This window comes from Bos indicus, chromosome 6 (assembly GCF_029378745.1).
Source record: "Bos indicus isolate NIAB-ARS_2022 breed Sahiwal x Tharparkar chromosome 6, NIAB-ARS_B.indTharparkar_mat_pri_1.0, whole genome shotgun sequence".
Classification (NCBI taxonomy): Eukaryota; Metazoa; Chordata; class Mammalia; order Artiodactyla; family Bovidae; genus Bos; species Bos indicus.
Genome location: NC_091765.1, coordinates 89,297,901 through 89,316,408, shown reverse-complemented (window position 1 = coordinate 89,316,408; position 18,508 = coordinate 89,297,901). Strand labels below are relative to the sequence as shown.

Genomic DNA, 18,508 nt, shown 5'->3' with positions numbered 1-18,508 from the left:
AGTGTCAATATTTATTACAGTTTATAAAATTAAATACAAAGGGTTTCTTCTGGCCAACCAAATAGCGTGATAAGATTGAGGAACTCCTTTCTTGTTCAGTCCATTATTCATGACAAACGTCAGAATGTGGGTAATTCCCATCTGCTGAGCAGATGCCATTCAGACCACAAAGTGCAAAGTACACCTAAGCATTTTACAGTCAGCTCTGGATCCACTATTACTCATTAAAACTGAGCCAGGAGCCTTAAAGGAACAGGGACCTTTAAAGGGACAGGAGCCCTGGCATCATCTCCCCTGTACCTGTCATCCCCATGTTAAGTCTTTCCCTGGTGAGCACTTATCCGGGAGCTTTAATGACTAACTCTGGGTGTCCATCTGCATCTAACAGGGTCCTCTTGTCATGCACAGTACCAGCTTCTGTGCTGGGGAAGCTTATGATTCTATGTGTTCATTTAGTTAGAAGTCAAGTTTATATGGAGGCTTGTTATTCTTTAGTTTTGTAAAAACACTATTCACATAATATACTGTGTAGTAGTGTTTTTATTTTTTAATCCTTGTGATACATTATGATACAGTATTCCATGTTTGAAAAACCAAGCTTTTCTTAGAAAATCAATTTATATATCATACATAAAGTAATGGGCTTCCCTGGTGACTCAGCGGTAAAGAATCCACCTGCCAATGCAGGAGGCATGTGTTCGATCTCTGGTTTGGGAAGATTCCCCTGGAGGAGGAAATGGCAACCCACTCTAGTATTCCTGCCTGAGAAATCCCATGGACAGAGGAGGTACATTAGATGGGGTCACAAAAGAGTCAGGCACAACTTAGCGACTATACCACCACCACAAAAAGTATATAGCTTGTTGTACCATGTCAACTTCTTGGGTGTCCCTATGCCTTCTAGATGTGACAGATTTGTAAGCTGAGAAGACTGGATAGGGAATCCATTTCTTATCACCCATTTAATAGTTTTATTAAGGCAACTGAACAGTTGCTAAACAGTCTGGTCTAGGCTGGGTGGAGAATTCTTTGGGGCTGAGAGGCAAAGGTACATAAATTATTTTTTCCCTTTTTTTATGAGGTAGGGAAATCCATCAGTTCAGTTCAGTTCAGTCGCTCAGTTGTGTCCAACTCTTTGGGACCCCATGCCAGGCCTCCCTTTCCATCACCAGCTCCCAGAGTTTACTCAAACTCATGTCCATTGAGTTGGTGATGCCATCCAACCTTCTCATCCTCTGTTGTCCCCTTCTCCTCCTGCTCTCAATCTTTCCCAGCATCAGGATCTTTTCCAATGACCTGATGCTCTTTGCATCAGGTGGCCAAAGTATTGCAGTTTCAGCTTCAACATCAGTTCTTCCAATGAACACCCAGGACGGATCTTTAGGATGGACTGATTGGATCTCCTTGCAGTCCAAGGGACTCTTAAGAGTCTTCTCCAACACTCCAGTTGAAAAGCATAAATTCTTTAGCGCTCAGCTTTCTTTATAGTCCAACTCTCACATCCATACATTACTACTGGAAAAGCCATAGCCTTGAGGTCTATAGGTAACATTTAAGTTAAATTCTAAAGAATATGTTGCAATTGCTCTTGACAAGTCACCATATATATTAAATCAGTGTCCCCTTTCCTGGCTGGGGACTGCTTAGATAACACTTTAGTGATCGTCTTTGGATTTCTTAAACCAAATAATTCCTATACCATTTTTAGGTCTTTTCTAAACTTGAGTCTTTTGTATACAAGGTACATTTGATCACCTTTATATAGAACTTAGCCTTGATCCTTCACCCCAGTGCCATTGCAGTGGTTCCACTCATCGTGCTGCCTTCATGTTTTTTACCCTGAAACCTGGATGGCTCAGTGGGTAAAGAATCTGCTTATAATGCAGAAGACACAGGAGATGTGGGTTCCATTCCTGGGTCAGAAAGATCCCTTGGAGAAGGATATGGCAACCCACTCCAGTATTCTTGCCTGGGAAATCCCATGCACAGAGGAGCCTGGTAGGCTATAGTCCATGGGGTTGCAAAAAGCTGGACATGACTGAGCAAAAGTCTAGTTAATCTACCCTGTCTGCCATAAGTTCCGTAGTGGCCCTTAGGAGGATCATCTCTCTCTCTACGTGAAAGCTCCAGTAACTGCCCATTCCCTGCAGAGTGAATTCTAAACTTCTTTTAGAAGTTTGCAAGCTTCTTACCTGCTTCTTCATCATACCCCATCCTAAATGTCCTGTTCTCAGAATCAACTTTTTGAGCTTTCTCCACAAAAGCTATGGAAATATCTAGAAGGTCCCTGCTAATACTTTCTTTGCCTGGTAAGCTCCTCACACTCTTGCTTATTCCTTTGCCTCCAAAGCGCAAAACAGGCAGCACCAACTCCTTGAAGCTCTCACTCATTCTCAGAGTATGACTGAGACCTCTTTATTGTGTTCACACAGCAAGTGTATGAATGAATGACCATTAGGACAGGTCTTCTCTTAGAGGACAAAATTTGAACCATTCATCAGATAAAAAATGATTAATTTGACAATAATTTCTTCAGTTCCTTGTGGCCTGGTTGCCCAAAAAAGTTGAATTTGAATGTTGTAGGCTATATTGTATTCCCAGTATTATATTAGGTCCATTGTTTCATCAGATGCATAAGCTAATCATCTTTAAAAAGTTCCTCGGGTAAGGTCCCAGGATAAAAACGTGATGAGGTTTTAATATTTGGAATGCATTCACCGTTACTATAGCTGTTCACCTAACTTCTGAATTTTCTAATTCCTCACTTTACTGCACCATTAACCTACCCAATTTTATCCGAACACTATTCTACCAAACTCCTCCCTTATTCTGCCTGCCAAAATCCTTCAAAGTGCCATTGTGGCATCAGGAAGATCCTGCCTGTTGTGAGGAAAATATGTATGGTATCTGTGGTCTTCAGTTACCTCGTGTTATACACAGTTTATAGGTTGACCAAATACCTCAGTAAAGGGTCAGATAATATGTATTTTAGGCTTCGTGGACTATATAGTTTGCATCACAATCACTCAGCTCTGCAATTATAGAAGGAGAGCAGCTACAGACAATTAGCAAACCAATTAGTGTGGCTGTATTCCAATAAAATTTATTTACAAAAACTGGTGTCCTGGGAACCAGTTTGCTGACTCCTTGGGTCATATGGACACTTATTTCTGTGGAGAAAGATTTAGTCTGGTTCTTTCCAGACATAGAAACATTTTCCAAAGAGCTTGTTCCCAGACAATAATCTTTCTAGTTAAACAAGTAAATACTTTGAAGGATATATGTACCATTCCTTATCATGCAGTTTTATCAGAAACAGAAGCTGAGGGAACAAGATTCTGTAAAAATTCATTTGCTTGTATTACAATTCTCACTGCTTAGCATATCAGGATTTGCATCCCAAGTGAACTGGAAATTTCCATATGCGACCCTGGCACCATAATGAAAGCTATAAAAGTGTTCATGCTCTTTACCAGTATGTTAGGTTTTAGGAACTATCCCACAGCAATGGCTTCAATGAAATAAAATCCCTTGTGTGCTCAGTGATGTTTAAAACAGAAATATTCATTAACACTAGAATTCTAAAGTAAGCCAGTTGGGAAATGGTACACTAGCATAAAGTAATTCTGCAGAAAAATTTTGTGGTATGTGTGTGGAGTATCTTGATCCTTGGAAATAGGTACATTAAAAATTACAAGTGAGAAAAGTCAAATGGAAAGTATGTTTCAGTTCAGTTCAGTTCAGTTCAGTCGCTCAGTCGTGTCCGACTCTTTGTGACCCCATGAATCGCAGCACGTCAGGCCTCCCTGTCCATCACCAACTCCCAGAGTTCAGACTCAAGTCCATCGAGTCGGTGATGCCATCCAGCCATCTCATCCTCTGTCGTCCCTTTCTCCTCCTGCCCCCAATCCCTTCCAGCATCAGAGTCTTTTCCAATGAGTTAACTCTTCGCACGAGGTGGCCAAAGTACTGGAGTTTCAGCTTTAGCATCATTCCTTCCAAAGAAATCCCAGGACTGATCTCCTTCAGAATGGACTGGTTGGATCTCCTTGCAGTCCAAGGGACTCTTAAGGGTCTTCTCCAACAACACAGTTCAAAAGCATCAATTCTTCAGCACTCAGCTTTCTTCACAGTCCAACTCTCACATCCATACATGACCACTGGAAAAACCATAGCCTTGACTAGACGGACCTTTGTTGGCAAAGTAAAGTATGTTTATATGATCTCAAACATAAAAATCAATATACATGAATTCTGTCAATCAGTATTCATAAGAGCCTACCATGAGCAAGGCTATGCTCTAATCACTGGGAGGACAGCAATGAGTGAAACAGACCAAAATCCCTGCCTTCATGGAGCCAGGATTCTTATGAGAGGGAGACAGATGTTAAATATCAAAGGGATTTTAGCAATTACTATACCTGAAAATTTACTATCATGAGCTATCTCCCCCCTAAAACTGATGACATAAAAGAACTTTTCACTCTTTGATATGTTTAGTTTTATTTTCTGAATAATATTTTTTCTGATCATTTCATTCAACCAGTATTTGTTGAGTTCTTACTATTTGCCATGCTCTCTTCCAGACACATGCAATACAGCATGAACAAAATATTAAAACAGGCTTATTCTCTTGGAGCTACAGTCTAGTGGAGGAGATAGAATGTTAGGTAAATAAGTAGAATATATACAAGGTTAGATGGTGACCAAGGGGCAGAAGTAAGGGGAAAGCAAGATATGAATGTTGGGAGAAGGCAAATTTTCAGATTTGGTTATAAGGAAGGACTCTTTGAGAAGGTGACTTTGGAGGAAATAGTTAAAGAAAATGAATGCAGGACAGTGTGATAGCAGGCTGGAGGTCATTCTGGATAAAAGTTCAGCAGGTACAAAGGCTCTGGGGTGAGAATGTACCTGGAGTACTCAAGGAACATCAAGGAGGCCAGCGGCTAGAGTGCAGTAAGTGAAGGAGAGAGAAGCAGAAATGAGGTGGAAGGTGTAACGTGAAACAGATCAAAGCTGGCCTTTGAAGTTGTTGGAAGGATATTGACTTATATTGTAATGATGAGAAATATTAAAGAGTTCTGAGCAAAGGAGAGAGGCTATTGGCTTTACATTAAAATTACTCCTGCTGTTGAGAACAGACAACAAACACAGGGAGGCTTTTAAGAAATTGCTGCCATAAGCCAGATGAGAGAAGGTAGCTTAAACCAACAGGCTGACAGAGGCCAGAGGGGGAGGTGAATGAGACAAGCATCTTGAGCCATAGTGGCCCAGATAAGGATGGAGGTGTGGCAGGAACCAGTGTTCCCACTGCCAGAGCCTACCTGCCACAAAGGTGAGATGCTTGGGAGCAACGACGGCTCCTAAACTGGTGCTGTGCTCACCCGACCCCCCACCCCCCAAGCGGGTAACACAAGGTCAGGCATATACTAGTTGATGAACTTGATTAAATTGTTGTAAAACAAAAAAGGAAATGTGAAATAAAATCTACTTTATGGCTGCCTCCTGCTACAGAATACTCTCCTCACTGCTTTGTCTGGAGTTATTTTCCATCTTTTGGTTATTTAGTTTTCTTGTATGAAAATATTTTTATTTTAGTTGCTAGCTGTCAAAATAAAACTAACTCAAAATTAAAAAAAAGAAAAGAAATGGAAGACCTTGACAACAGAGATGACAGTAGAAAAAAAAATAATAATAAAGTCATCTCAAATCCTACCTACTATACTATCCTACCTACCTACTATAAATATATTGGTGTATATACTCCAGAATTGGGTTTTTTTTTTTTTCTGGCTGAGTCACATGGCTTGTGGCATCTTAGTTCCCCAACCAGGTATTGAACCTGGGCCCTCAGCAGTGAAAGCCTGGAGTCCTAACCACTGGACTGCCAGGGAATTCTCTTTTACTCTAGAGTTATAGACAAAGAATATTTTTAAATGTCAGTTTGTTACTGTCAGATAAAAAGAATCTATATTTAAACCATGTGGAAAATGACTCCTTCCTTGTTTATCAAGAAAATCTTTCAAAACAGCACATAAATTAGCACACATTGTGTGTGCAAAACTATGTGTCTATATATAGGTTTCTTCCCCCACATAGGGAAGCCAAAGCTTTCATCAGGGTTTCAAAGGATACTGTGACTTAAACAGGTTGAGAACCACTGCTTTAGATTTTATATTCAGTTCAAACTTTTGCAGCCAGTCATTTCTTCATTACAGAAAATTTTGAAGAACTTTTAAAAAATCAAATTCAACTTGGAAATTATTCATACATATCTTCATCAAGGGAAAATAACCATCTAAAGGTCAGATTTTGTTTGTTTTACTTTGGTTATTCATTTATGAATTAACACCTTCAACATTTGGTGATGTCCTAAGAAGGTTTCAGCTTTCAATGACTTTCATTAAAATGACAGAATAGTAAAGATTCCATTGAACCATTTCATTCTATCTCATACCTTTATGAGTTGAAAGCATCATTATTGCTTTTTATCATTAAAGAGTCTAAGACTGAGTGTAAGTGAATGTAATTTATTTTTCAGGGAACAACTTAATTCTTTACTGAAGACCTATAACTTCTTTTATAGGAACCAGAAAAATCTGCATATTTTATATGGACAGGTAAGCTCGTCAAAGAAATGCAATACAGTTTGAAAGTGAAAGTCGCTCAGTCCGACTCTTTGCGACTATAGTCCATGGAATCCTCCAGGCCAGAATACTGGAGTGGATAATCTATCCTTCTCCAGCGCATCTTCCTGACCCAGGAATCGAACTGGGGGTCTCCTGCATTGCAGGCGGATTCTTTACCAGCTGAGCTACGAGGGAAACCCCAAAACTACAAGTTTTCTGAGGGTAGGCCGCATCTGCTGTATTGCCAGCCAGCACCCAGGGAGGTTTCTGGCACATGTATGTGTGTTAGTCATTCAGTCATGCTGTTTTGTGACCCCATGGACTGTAGCCCACCAGGCTCCCCTGTCCATGGAATTCTCCAGGCAGGAATACTGGAGTGGGTAAACCATTTTCTTCTCCAGAGGATATTCCTGACCCAAGGATCGAACCTGGGTCTCATGCATTGCAGGCAGATTCTTTACCAGTTGAGCCACCAAAGAAGATTGATTCACAGGGGGGAAAAAAAAATTCTGTAAAAGTACAGAGAAGTCAGGATAAGTTGGAGTCCATAATACAAATGGTCTGGGGAAAACAGGGGAATAATTTTAGTTTTAGACTATACTGAAAATCCTAGTCCTGAAACATCTGTAAATTTCTAAGTATTTTTTGGAATGGGCAAACATGTAAAGTAACTTTAATGACATATTTGCTTTCTACTTTAAAAACAGAGTATGAATATCTTTTGAACAGCAATTCCATTAGAACTCTATCTTACAAATAATTTACCAAAGCCCTGAATCTAGCAAGCATTTTTAAGGGTGCAATGGTTAGGCTACTGTATCAAGTGACCTTAGATTTTCTTTAATACGTTACTCTCTACAGGTCTCCCCACTCAGTCTTGTATTCTAATGGGACTCACTTCACATCTTTACAATACTTCCTGGTCCTAGGGGACATTAGAACTGTCTACCTATGTTTAGATTTTCAGATGTGATGGTACAGCATTGACTTTATGCTACCCTTGGCATTTGGGACAGAAGGAAATTTATAAGCCTCTTTGGCCTTTACTAGTGAGCCTAAATGATTTAGTTTGATCAGACATTTCAATTCCCCTCCCAAATGTAATTTTCTACAGAAGCAGGAAGTAGCTAATTCTTTTATAAAGAAATGGGCCCAAGTTTTCTAAATGGCCTAATTTAAAATAATTTCAATATTGTCCTATATCTTAGATCAGTAAAATGCATAACTGTAAAAATATAAACTTTAGGAAAAGATCAAAACTTCAAGGAAATTATTTTAGATTGTAATTCAATAGTTTTCATGTTTCCTTTAGGAAAATTTTGAATTTTGATGTGACAAGCATATGAATTGAGGCATGTCCTTTCTATTCTGTGAATTGGTGCTCAATTTACAAAAGTCATTTGATTTTTTAAAATAAAGTCTTGTGTCTTACATAATTTTTTAAACTGCATGAATTAAAGTATATAGTGAGAATATCAGACTGCTTAATCTTTTCATCTTTACTTGCTGACAATAAAATTAGAATCCAGAATTTTCCAAGTCTCTGACTTAGTTGTAGTGATGGACACGGTTCAAAGGGGTAGTGCATGGAATAACATCAGCTTTCTTAATCTCTGATTAATTAATGCAATGACTAGTTATTGTTTACAACACAGCAGACACTGTTCTAAAAGCTAGAGACAAAAATGAAAAAACTAGAGAATGTCCTGCATTCATGCTCGTTACATTTTAGTAGATAGAAAAAAAGCAAAAAAGTAAATTGTGTATTAGACGGTGAATAGGCTGTGGAGGAGAGCAAATCAGGGAAGAGGGCTCAGGAATCTAAGTGGATGGGTAAAGAAGAACATTTGACCAAAGACTGAAAGGTATCAGGGTGCTAACCTTGCAGAAGTCTATGGGACATGCATTCTGGATACAGACAGCAGTCTGAATCAAGGTCCTGGCTGGTGTAACTGAGGAACAGCGGGGAAGCCAGTGTGCCAGGAACCTCGTGAGAATGGACGGGTAGAGAGTAAGGAAGCTAGAGAAAGAACTGAGAAGGAGAGGGCGCTAGAGCATGGGGGGGTGGGGGGTGGGGCTTGTAGATCACTGTGGAGACTTCAGCTTGTGCTTGAAGTGAGATGAGAAGCCCCCGAGGTGTTGAGATATGATCTAAAGATTCATTTTAAAAGGGTCTCTCTAGCTAGTAGGAATACATAGAGGGACAAGAGAAGAATGAGGTAGACCACAGAGACACTGCAATAATCTGCCAAACAATGACAATGGCATAGACCAGATCTGTGGTAGTGCACATGGTGAGCATAGCCATATCGGGGATATATTTTTAAGGTCAAGCTAACCAGATTGGCTAATGTATTGGATTTGGAGATGTTCAGAATGAAAGAAAGATTACTGGTGACTGTAACAATGTTGATCTGAGCAACTGGAAGAATGGGAGTGATATTTAACAAGATGGGGAAGGCTGGGAAAGGAAAATGTTTAGAGAGAAATTTCAAGAGTTAACTAGGATCATATTAAATTTGACATCAAGTTTGAAAGCTGAAGCTTAGGGGAGAGGTTAAGGTTTGGGCTGGAGATCTAAATTGGGAGCTACCAGTTTAGAGATGGCATGTAAAGATCATTGAGGTCACCAAGGATATCGGTGTAGATCTACATGAGAAAAGGCCTAACAATTGAGGCAATGAGACTACAGACGTGCAACCAAACCTTCAGGGATAATTTATGTAGTTAATTTAAAAAGAGATGTTTTCTGAAATTAAAAAATATTCTCATATTCCTTATATGAGAAAACCTCATTGTCTGATTATAGTTGGAGTATTTCTTCTTGAAAGCAAAAATTAGATAACCTGAGAAGATCAGTTATTCTATGAGTTTTTGATATAAGGGATTCATGGAAGTATAATTAGGCCAAGGAAAGATGTCATACATCAATAACTCACATGTAGGCCTTGCATCATGTACTGCCATTTCAGAGAGCAAATTGTGTTTGGTTATTAAGAACTGGGGCTTCCCTGGTGGCTCAGAGGTAAAGAATCCACCTGCAATGCGGGAAGACCTGAGTTTGATCCCTGGTTCATTCCCTTGGAGGAGGGCATTACAACCCACTCCAGTCTTCTTGCCTGGAGAATCCCCACGGACAGAGAAGCCTGGTGGGCTGCAGTCCATGGAGTTGCAAGGAGTCAGACATAACTGAGCGACTAAGCACAGCATATAGCATAATAAGAACTGATAAGTGCCTGACCTCACAATGATCTGAAATGTGGACTCAAAAGTGGGAAAAAGAGCAAAACTTTGTTTCAGGAGTGACTCCAAAGTAGGTTTATCAGCCAAAGAAATAATAAGCAACAACATTTACTGAGCACTTTAAATATCAGCTCCTATAATTCAGGGACTGTTATGATTTAATTCTTCAGAAGAAACAGCCCAGGTTTAAAGGTGTTTGACCTTTTGTCCAAAATCATATAGCTAGGAAGTAGCACAGCCACAGTTCAAATACAGGGCTATCTGATTCTACAGTCTGGAGTCTTCATTACACATTCAAATAGGAATTGAGTCATTTATGTTTTCTAGTAATTGATTTTTCATAATAACAAGTAGCTATTGGATATTATAGTGGTTACTGAATAGATGAAATATGTTTCTATTTTTCAAATTTATTATAATAATGTAACTCTACTTTAATAAGAGACTTTTGCATATACAAGAGAGAAATGAATTAGAAAATACATTCTTTGTGAATGTGCTTAGATATTAATATTTACACTCAGAGAATGAGTAAGTGTTCAATCCTGTTTACTAGTTTTTCTTTGTTTGTGTGGAATTTCCTTCTTTTATTATATTTCCAACTTAAAAGAGATTAAGTGCTATTGATTTTTTCAAAAATATCATGTCAAGCATTTTACACCTTTTTACATATATTATTTCACTTTTTCTGTATAATAAGTGTGTGAGTTAAATTTTTCATCTTCAGAAATGAGAAAACAACCACTAAACTGATCAATGCTATTTAGATTTCTACCACAGTACAGCTTTAATATTGCTTTAATTTTAAGTTAAACAGAATTAGAGAATTAAACTTCCACTTAATTGAAGAATCAAGAGTTCAGAATACATTTTAGCATACTGTGCCCTCTGGTGGGCATGGCGTCACCATTATGACTTTGCTGGTTGTCACTGTTTTTAAAAATAAAAGAATGTTTCAGAAATATGATTGTTCTGTAGATAAATTTAAAAGCCAAATAATCCTACCTGGGAATTTTTTTTTAGCTGTCAGGATGTCTTACAGACTTAATTTCTACAACTTCAGTTAAAACATTTACCTTCTATAAATAATACAAAAGCAATGTTTGAGGTGGTTGGCTTCTTCCCTAGACTGAAGATGGTAAGCTAATTGTTGAAGGAACGTTGGACATTTTCTGGGGAGTAAAACGGCCTATCCAACTGAAAATACAAGATGAGAAACAAATCCCTTCTTTCAGTGTGCTGGAGTCACCGGAAGCTTTTTCCAAAAGGTGAGCTAGCTTTTATGGTTTTACTTCCTTAGAAAATGATCATAATTATCTTTCTTGTGCACACTCTTGAAGATGAAAGCTCTGAAGCTTATATCCAATCTCATTTAATCCCCCAGCAACTCTAGAACATAGGTGTTCAGAAACCAGGACTCTGAGAGGTTAGGTAGTTTGTGCAAGATACCCAGTTACCATCCAGCAGAGCTGGACTAGACCTCAAGTCTGTGGGCACCAGAGTCTGTGCCCTTGACCTCTCTGCTGTAGTCCTTCTCTTCTGGGAGCCTTCATTCTTTCACTAGAATAGATAAGAGATAGAGGCAAGATTTCATTCAGTTCAGTTCAGTTCAGTTCAGTCACTCAGTCATGTCTGACTCATGAATCGCAGCACACCAGGCCTCCCTGTCCATCACCAACTCCCGGAGTTCACTCAAACTCACGTCCATCGAGTCAGTGATGCCATCCAGCCATCTCATCCTCTGTCATCCCCTTCTCCTCCTGCCCCCAATCCCTCCCAGCATCAGAGTCTTTTCCAATGAGTCAACTCTTCAAATGAGGTGGCCAAAGTACTGGAGTTTCAGCTTTAGCATCAGTCCTTCCAATGAACACCCACGACTGATCTCCTTTAGGATGGACTGGTTGGATCTCCTTGCAGTCCAAGGGACTCTCAAGAGTCTTCTCCAGCACCACAGTTCAAAAGCATCAATTCTTCGGCACTCAGCTTTCTTCACAGTCCAACTTTCACATCCATACATGACCACTGGAAAAACCATGGCCTTGACTAGAGGGACCTTTGTTGGCAAAGTAATTCATTAGCCCTGTGCTTATCAGCAAAAAGAAGGATGAAATTTAAATTTCCCCTTTTCATGGAACAAAGGGCTTTTCCTGCTTTCTGGAAAGGAGACTTATGTTCCATCTGATTGCTGCGTCCCGTTAAACAGGATCAGGACAAAGTACAGATGAAGTACAATACATGCACAAAACAGCTCCCTGTGCAGGTTTATGTGACTGTGAAAGGTTGTGCTGAATCACGGGAAGACGCCGGGATCCTTGGCCTCCGGAGGAGAAGAATTCAATCCGGGGCCAGAGACGAGGCTTGATCACTCAGAGCTTTTGTGTAATAAAGTTTTATTAAAGTATAAAGGAGATAGAGAAAGCTTCTGACATAGACATCAGAAGGGGGTAGAAAGAGTACCCGCTTGCTAGTGTTAGCAATGGAGTTATATACTCTTCAATGAATCAGAAGAATGTCTGGAGGTTGTAAAGACCTCACCAGACCTACTCCCATAATTTACATTTTAAGATAACAGGATTAGCCAGAAGGTTTAATCCAGAGACTGTCCTCAGGCAGGATACATAATCCTAAAGAATGTAGAGGGATAAAAAAGTTTGTCCTTTTTTCCTCCTTGAGAATTCTAGACCCCTCTCTCCTTGGGGACCCCTAGACTTCTTATCAACCTGCCTAGGAAATGACTCTCTCAACTGTACCTTGAAGACATAAGTAGAGTTGATAGATATTTTCATTATCCTTTACAATGTTTAGACTTCCCTGGTAGCTCAGACAGTAAAGAATTTGCCTGCAATACAGGGGACTCAAGTTCTATCCCTGTGTTGGGAAGATCTCCTGGCGAAGGGAATGGCAACCCACTCCAGTATTCTTGCCTGGAGAATATCATGTCAAAGGAGCCTGGCAGGCTACAGTCTTTGGGGTCACAAAGAGTTGGATACAACTGACCAACTAACACACATATAAATCTTGTTTTCTTCTTCCCTCCCTCCCTTTTTACCTTCATTTTCAATCATTGGCTTTCTAATGCATCTTTCTTTTATATATTCATGGAGCTATCAATCCTTCTCTTCATCCACCTTTCCATGCATAACTAGATGAGCTGGGAGTTCCAGCAGGACAGAGGATGGAGAGAGAGCAGCCAGGACCTTTTCCTCAATCTGACCTTTGGCCATAACCAAGGTGATACCATATCACCTTCAGGGAAGCCCTACTTTTCCCTTGGAGAAACACAGAAGTCCCACAAGTTGCACCTTGCCAGCCTTTCTCAAATGTTATCATAATTCTGAACATTTGGTAATTGCCTACACATGTCATGTAGTCTCTTACTTCCCTGACTCTGCCTAGAAGCCTACCTGCTTCTCAATATCCACTTGCTAGACTCTTCCACCAGTCTTTTAAGATTCAGGTCGGTAACATTTTCTCCAGAAAGCCTTTTCTGACCCTTCGATCTGTAGTAGGTGCACTGACAACTTTTCTATGTCACTTTCAGAGCACACTGTTAATTGAATTTTCATATACCTGCCTCCCCCTCTAGTCTATGAGCTCCTCATGGGTAAGGAGCATGCCTTACTCATCTTTAGCCCCATGCTCAGCAGTAAGCCAGCACAAAGACGGGACTCAAAATATAGTATTGAATAAAACCCTCAGAATCCTGGTGGTTAAATACTTCTGCTCTGCTGTGTGAGCTTTCTCTCCATCTACCACTTATGATTAGTGTTCCATCCAAGCTATCAAAGGACAAAGAGTCTAGCACTTATGAAACAGCAGAAGGGAAACCACAGACTTAGGCAATCTGATGAAATCCTATATCCTTCACCTTCAGGTACTAAGTGATTAATGGGCTGGTGGTTCTAAATGACTAGGAACATCATTTAAAAGTAGAAATTACCCTGGGTCCTACTTTTAGGAAACTATACAAGATATGAATTTGGCAAAATTAGCCATCATTCTTCATATTGCCTAAGAACTCATTGCAAAGTTCTCCAAGCAGTCAGCTCTGTTCGATGTGTTTTAATTAGTTGAATCATGAAAAGTTAATTAGTATGAGACATTATGGGGAGATGTCAAGGAAATGCAGTAAGCTACCTAAATTATCACATTAAGCTATCATGATTTTGAATGTGTATCCCAAGATATATTTTTTTAATTTTCCAAATTAAAATTCAAAACACTTATTCCTAGAAACCCTGAACTTGAGAATGAGTTTCAAGAGCCCAAGTAGACAAGGTATATTAATGCCTTTCAATATTCTATGGAAGATTATAAATTAGTATTCTCATGAGTTGCCTTCCATAAAATCCATTTGCCTTTTTTGTTATTTATCAGAATAATGCTGTGAACCAAAGATAAATTATCTCCTTTAGGGACTTCCCTGGAAGTCTGGTGGTTAAGACTCTGAGCTTCCAATGCAGGGGGCATGGTTCAATCCCTGGCTGGGGAACTAAGATCCCATATGCTGTGTGGCATGACCAGAAAAAAAAAAATCTATCTCTTTTTGTTTCAAGTTGAGAAAGACCACCCTTGAAAACTTTGCTTGCTCTTTACCACAGTAATGAGACTTACTGGGAGAATATTTGAAGTGCATATTTGCAGGATATCATATTTTTCTGGTGAGTAAAAATTGTCAGAAAATGACCCCACTCCTGTCCCACAAAAGAGCAAGATTAGATTCAATTGATTCAATTGTGATTAATTATCCAAGAAGTCTTTGTGGGAACCAGCTGAACAGTTAGCCAGAATGTGCAGCACAATTTGGAATAACTGTTCCTTGACCTCTTGTTCCCTAGTGGGATGCAGTCCCACCTAAAGTATTATGTGTGCATGAGTGCTAAGTCACTCAGTTGTGTCCAACTCTTTGTGACCCTATGGACCATAGCCCACCAGGCTCCTCTGTCCATGGGATTCTCCAGGCAAGAATACTGGAGTGCATTGCCATGCCCTCCTCCAGGGGATCTTCCTGACCCAGGGATCAAACCTGTGTCTCTTAAGTTTCTTCCATTTGCAGGCAGGAATGGAAATCCACTGCAGTACTATTGCCTGGATAATCCCATGGACAGACAAGCCTGGTAGGCTACAGTCCATGGGGTTGCAAAGACTCAGACACGACTGAGCGACTTCACTTTCACTTTCTTTACCACTAGCGCCACCTGGGAAGTCCCTAAAGTATTATACTTTGTTTCAATTCAGTTCTAGACACCCTCACTCTGATTGCCATCCTTTCAGGCCAGTTCAGTTCAGTTCAGTAGCTCAGTTGTGTCCTACTATTTGCAACCCCATGAGTCGCAGCACGCCAGGCCTCCCTGTCCATCACCAACTCCCGGAGTTCACTCAGACTCATGTCCATCGAGTCGGTGATGCCATCCAGCCATCTCATCCTCTGTCATCCCCTTCTCCTCCTGCCCCCAATCCCTCCCAGCAACAGAGTCTTTTCCAATGAGTCAACTCTTCGCATGAGGTGGCCAAAGTACTGGAGTTTCAGCTTCAGCATCATTCCTTCCAAAGAACACCCAGGACTGATCTCCTTTAGGATGGACTGGTTGGATCTCCTTGCAGTCCAAGGGACTCTCAAGAGTCTTCTCCAACACCACAGTTCAAAAGCATCAATTCTTCGGCACTCAGCTTTCTTCACAGTCCAACTCTCACATCCATACATGACTACTGGAAAAACCATAGCCTTGACTAGACAGACCTTTGTTGGCAAAGTAATGTCTCTGCTTTTGAATATGCTATCTAGGTTGGTCCTAACTTTCCTTCCAAGGAGTAAGTGTCTTTTAATTTCATGGCTGCAGTCACCATCTGCAGTGATTTTGGAGCCCAAAAAAATAAAGTCTGACACTGTTTTCACTGTTTCCCCATCTATTTCCCATGAAGTGATGGGACCAGATGCCGTGATCTTTGTTTTCTGAATGTTGAGCTTTAAGCCAACTTTTTCACTCTCCTCTTTCACTTTCATCAAGAGGCTTTTTAGTTCCTCTTCACTTTCTGCCATCAGGGTGGTATCATCTGCATATCTGAGGTTATTGATATTTCTCCTGGCAGTCTTGATTCCAGCTTGTGCTTCATGCAGCCCAGCGTTTCTCATGATGTACTCTGCATGTAAGTTAAATAAGCAGGGTGATAATATACAGCCTTGACCTACTACTTTTCCTATTTGGAACCATTCTGTTGTTCCATGTCCAGTTCTAACTGTTGCTTCCTGACCTGCATATAGGTTTCTCAAGAGTCAGGTCAGGTGGTCTGGTATTCCCATCTCTTGAAGAATTTTCCACAGTTTACTTTGATCCACACAGTCAAAGCCTTTGGCATAGTCAATAAAACAGAAATAGATGTTTTTCTGGAACTCTCTTGCTTTTTCAATGATCCAGCAGATGTTGGCAATTTGATCTCTGGTTCCTCTGCCTTTTCTAAAACCAGCTTGAACATCTGGAAGTTCACGGTTCACGTATTGCTGAAGCCTTCTTTGCTGCTGCTGCTGCTAAGCTGCTAAGTCGCTTCAGTCGTGTCCGACTCTGTGGGACCCCATAGACGGCAGCCCACCAGGGTCCCCCGTCCCTGGGATTCTCCAGGCAAGAACACTGGAGTGGGCTGCCATTTCCTTCTCCAATGCATGAAAATGAAAAATGAAAGTGAAGTCGCTTCAGTCGTGTCCGACCCTTAGTGACCCCATGGACTGCAGCCTACCAGGCTCCTGTGTCCATGGGATTTTCCAGGCAAGAGTACTGGAGTGGGTTGCCATTAAATTTTGAGCCTTGAATGAAATTGTGTAAGGAAATGGACTATCACTACTCACTGCCTAAGAATTTTTATTGCTCCCTTTCCCATACTGGACTTGTGCAGGCAGAACTTACACCTCTGTTCGCTCAGGTTCACAGACTTAATATCTCCAGCGGTTGGATGTGGTACAAAAGACGTGGAAGTTGTGTACTCAGCTGCAGGAAGGGCTATAATCTTTTCTTTCAACTCACCTTTGGAGAGAATCAAGCTATTTTGTTTACATTATCTTTGAAATGAGTCACACTGAATCAGCTTAATGGGAGTGGTAACAGTTTAAAAATAAATCAGTTTGAGCTGTGACCACTTGTGATCCTTTATGGAAACACTTTGTGGGCAGTGCTTTGATATCTATAACTGGTCCAAGTATTTTGTTTTGGAAATTTTTTGTAAAAGCAACCTTACTGAGGTTATGTTTGCTGGCACCGGTTTCCCTTTCTGTTTTCAATGTCTTTCCAAAGTCTGCTGTGACATGCTTTGTTCAAGTCATGGCAGAATGGCATAAAGAGCAGAAACTGGACAGATGTCCATTTGAATAACATTAATAGTGTTTTTCCTTTCTTACCATGTGGGTAGAGAAGTGACCACCTTCAATTTGTCTATCAAATGTTGACCTCCTTTTTATTTTGCAGCTCATGAGAATACTTCCCCACAGTTTAAATTTGCTAATGGTATATATCCTGAAACTTGGTTGGAATAAGGCTGACATGCCCGTGCTTGGGCAACTTAAACTATTTGATGTTACATAAAGTTCCACCAGTTTTCTTTAGAACACTCTGGGTCACTGCATTCAAGCTTGGTCGTGTGCACACATGTATATGGAGACACTTCCAATTACATAGTCCAGAGCTGAAAAGGGGTAGGCTGGGGGGTGGTAATTTGGGGGTGGAGGTGCTTGTTTTTGCTAAGATGGTAAGGAAGAAAAGGGGCCGAACACCGGCTATATTAAGCCATGTTTGTTCCTCTACATTTGTGTGACATCACTGAGCTGAGAGAAGGTGAGGACAGGCATCAAGTTGGGCAGGACTACCAAGAATTTATAGCACATCACTGGTCTGGCATGCTTGGGCTCTCTCGTCTTCCCCCATGGGAGACAGCATTGGGTTGCTTTGACTTTTTAGTTTCTCTTTTCACTGTTATTCTGTTTTTTTCCCATGATTAACCCACTCCACTATTCTCGCCCGGAGAATTCCATAGGCAGAGGAGCCTGGCAGGGGGTCTCAAAGAATCGGACACAACTGAGTGACTAACACTTTCCCTTTCAACACTCTTTCTATGATAATCACATCTGCCTTTTTAAATTAATCTTCTGTACATTGATAATTTTGTCTATCCAAAGAATAACTAGAAAAGGGAACCTTCCTATACTGCTGGTGGGAATGTAAATTGGTACAGCCACTATGGAGAACAGTATGGAGGTTCCTTAAAAAACTAAAAATAGAGCCTCTGTATGATCCTGCAATCCCACTTCTGAGCATATATCTGGAAAAGATGAAAACAATAATTTGACAAGATGCATGCACCCCAGTGTTCAGAGCAACACTATTTACAATAGCCAAGACCTGGAAGCAACCTAAATGTCCATTGACGAATGAATAAAGATGATGTAGTATATATATACATACAATGGAATATTATTCAGCCATAACAAGAAAGAAATAATTTCACTTACAGCAACATGGATGGACTTGAAGAATATCACACTGCATGAAGTCAAAGGCAAACATCACAAATATCATTTACATGTGAAATCTTAAAAATGATGCAAGTGAAGTCATTTCCGGAACAGAAACAGACGCATAAAACAAACTTAT

General features: G+C 40.3%; 1 protein-coding gene across 5 annotated transcripts in view; it reads left to right on the top strand.

Annotated features, from left to right (window-relative positions):
* RASSF6 (Ras association domain family member 6) overlaps window positions 1-18,508 on the top strand; it is a 73,487-nt gene that overhangs the window by 36,712 nt on the left and 18,267 nt on the right. For all 5 annotated transcript variants that reach the window (XM_070791574.1, XM_070791579.1, XM_070791578.1 and 2 more), the window contains exons 3-4: window positions 6,542-6,620; window positions 11,001-11,140. In XM_070791574.1, the coding sequence (XP_070647675.1) occupies window positions 6,542-6,620; window positions 11,001-11,140 (219 nt within the window). The remainder of the gene's footprint in view (window positions 1-6,541; window positions 6,621-11,000; window positions 11,141-18,508) is intronic.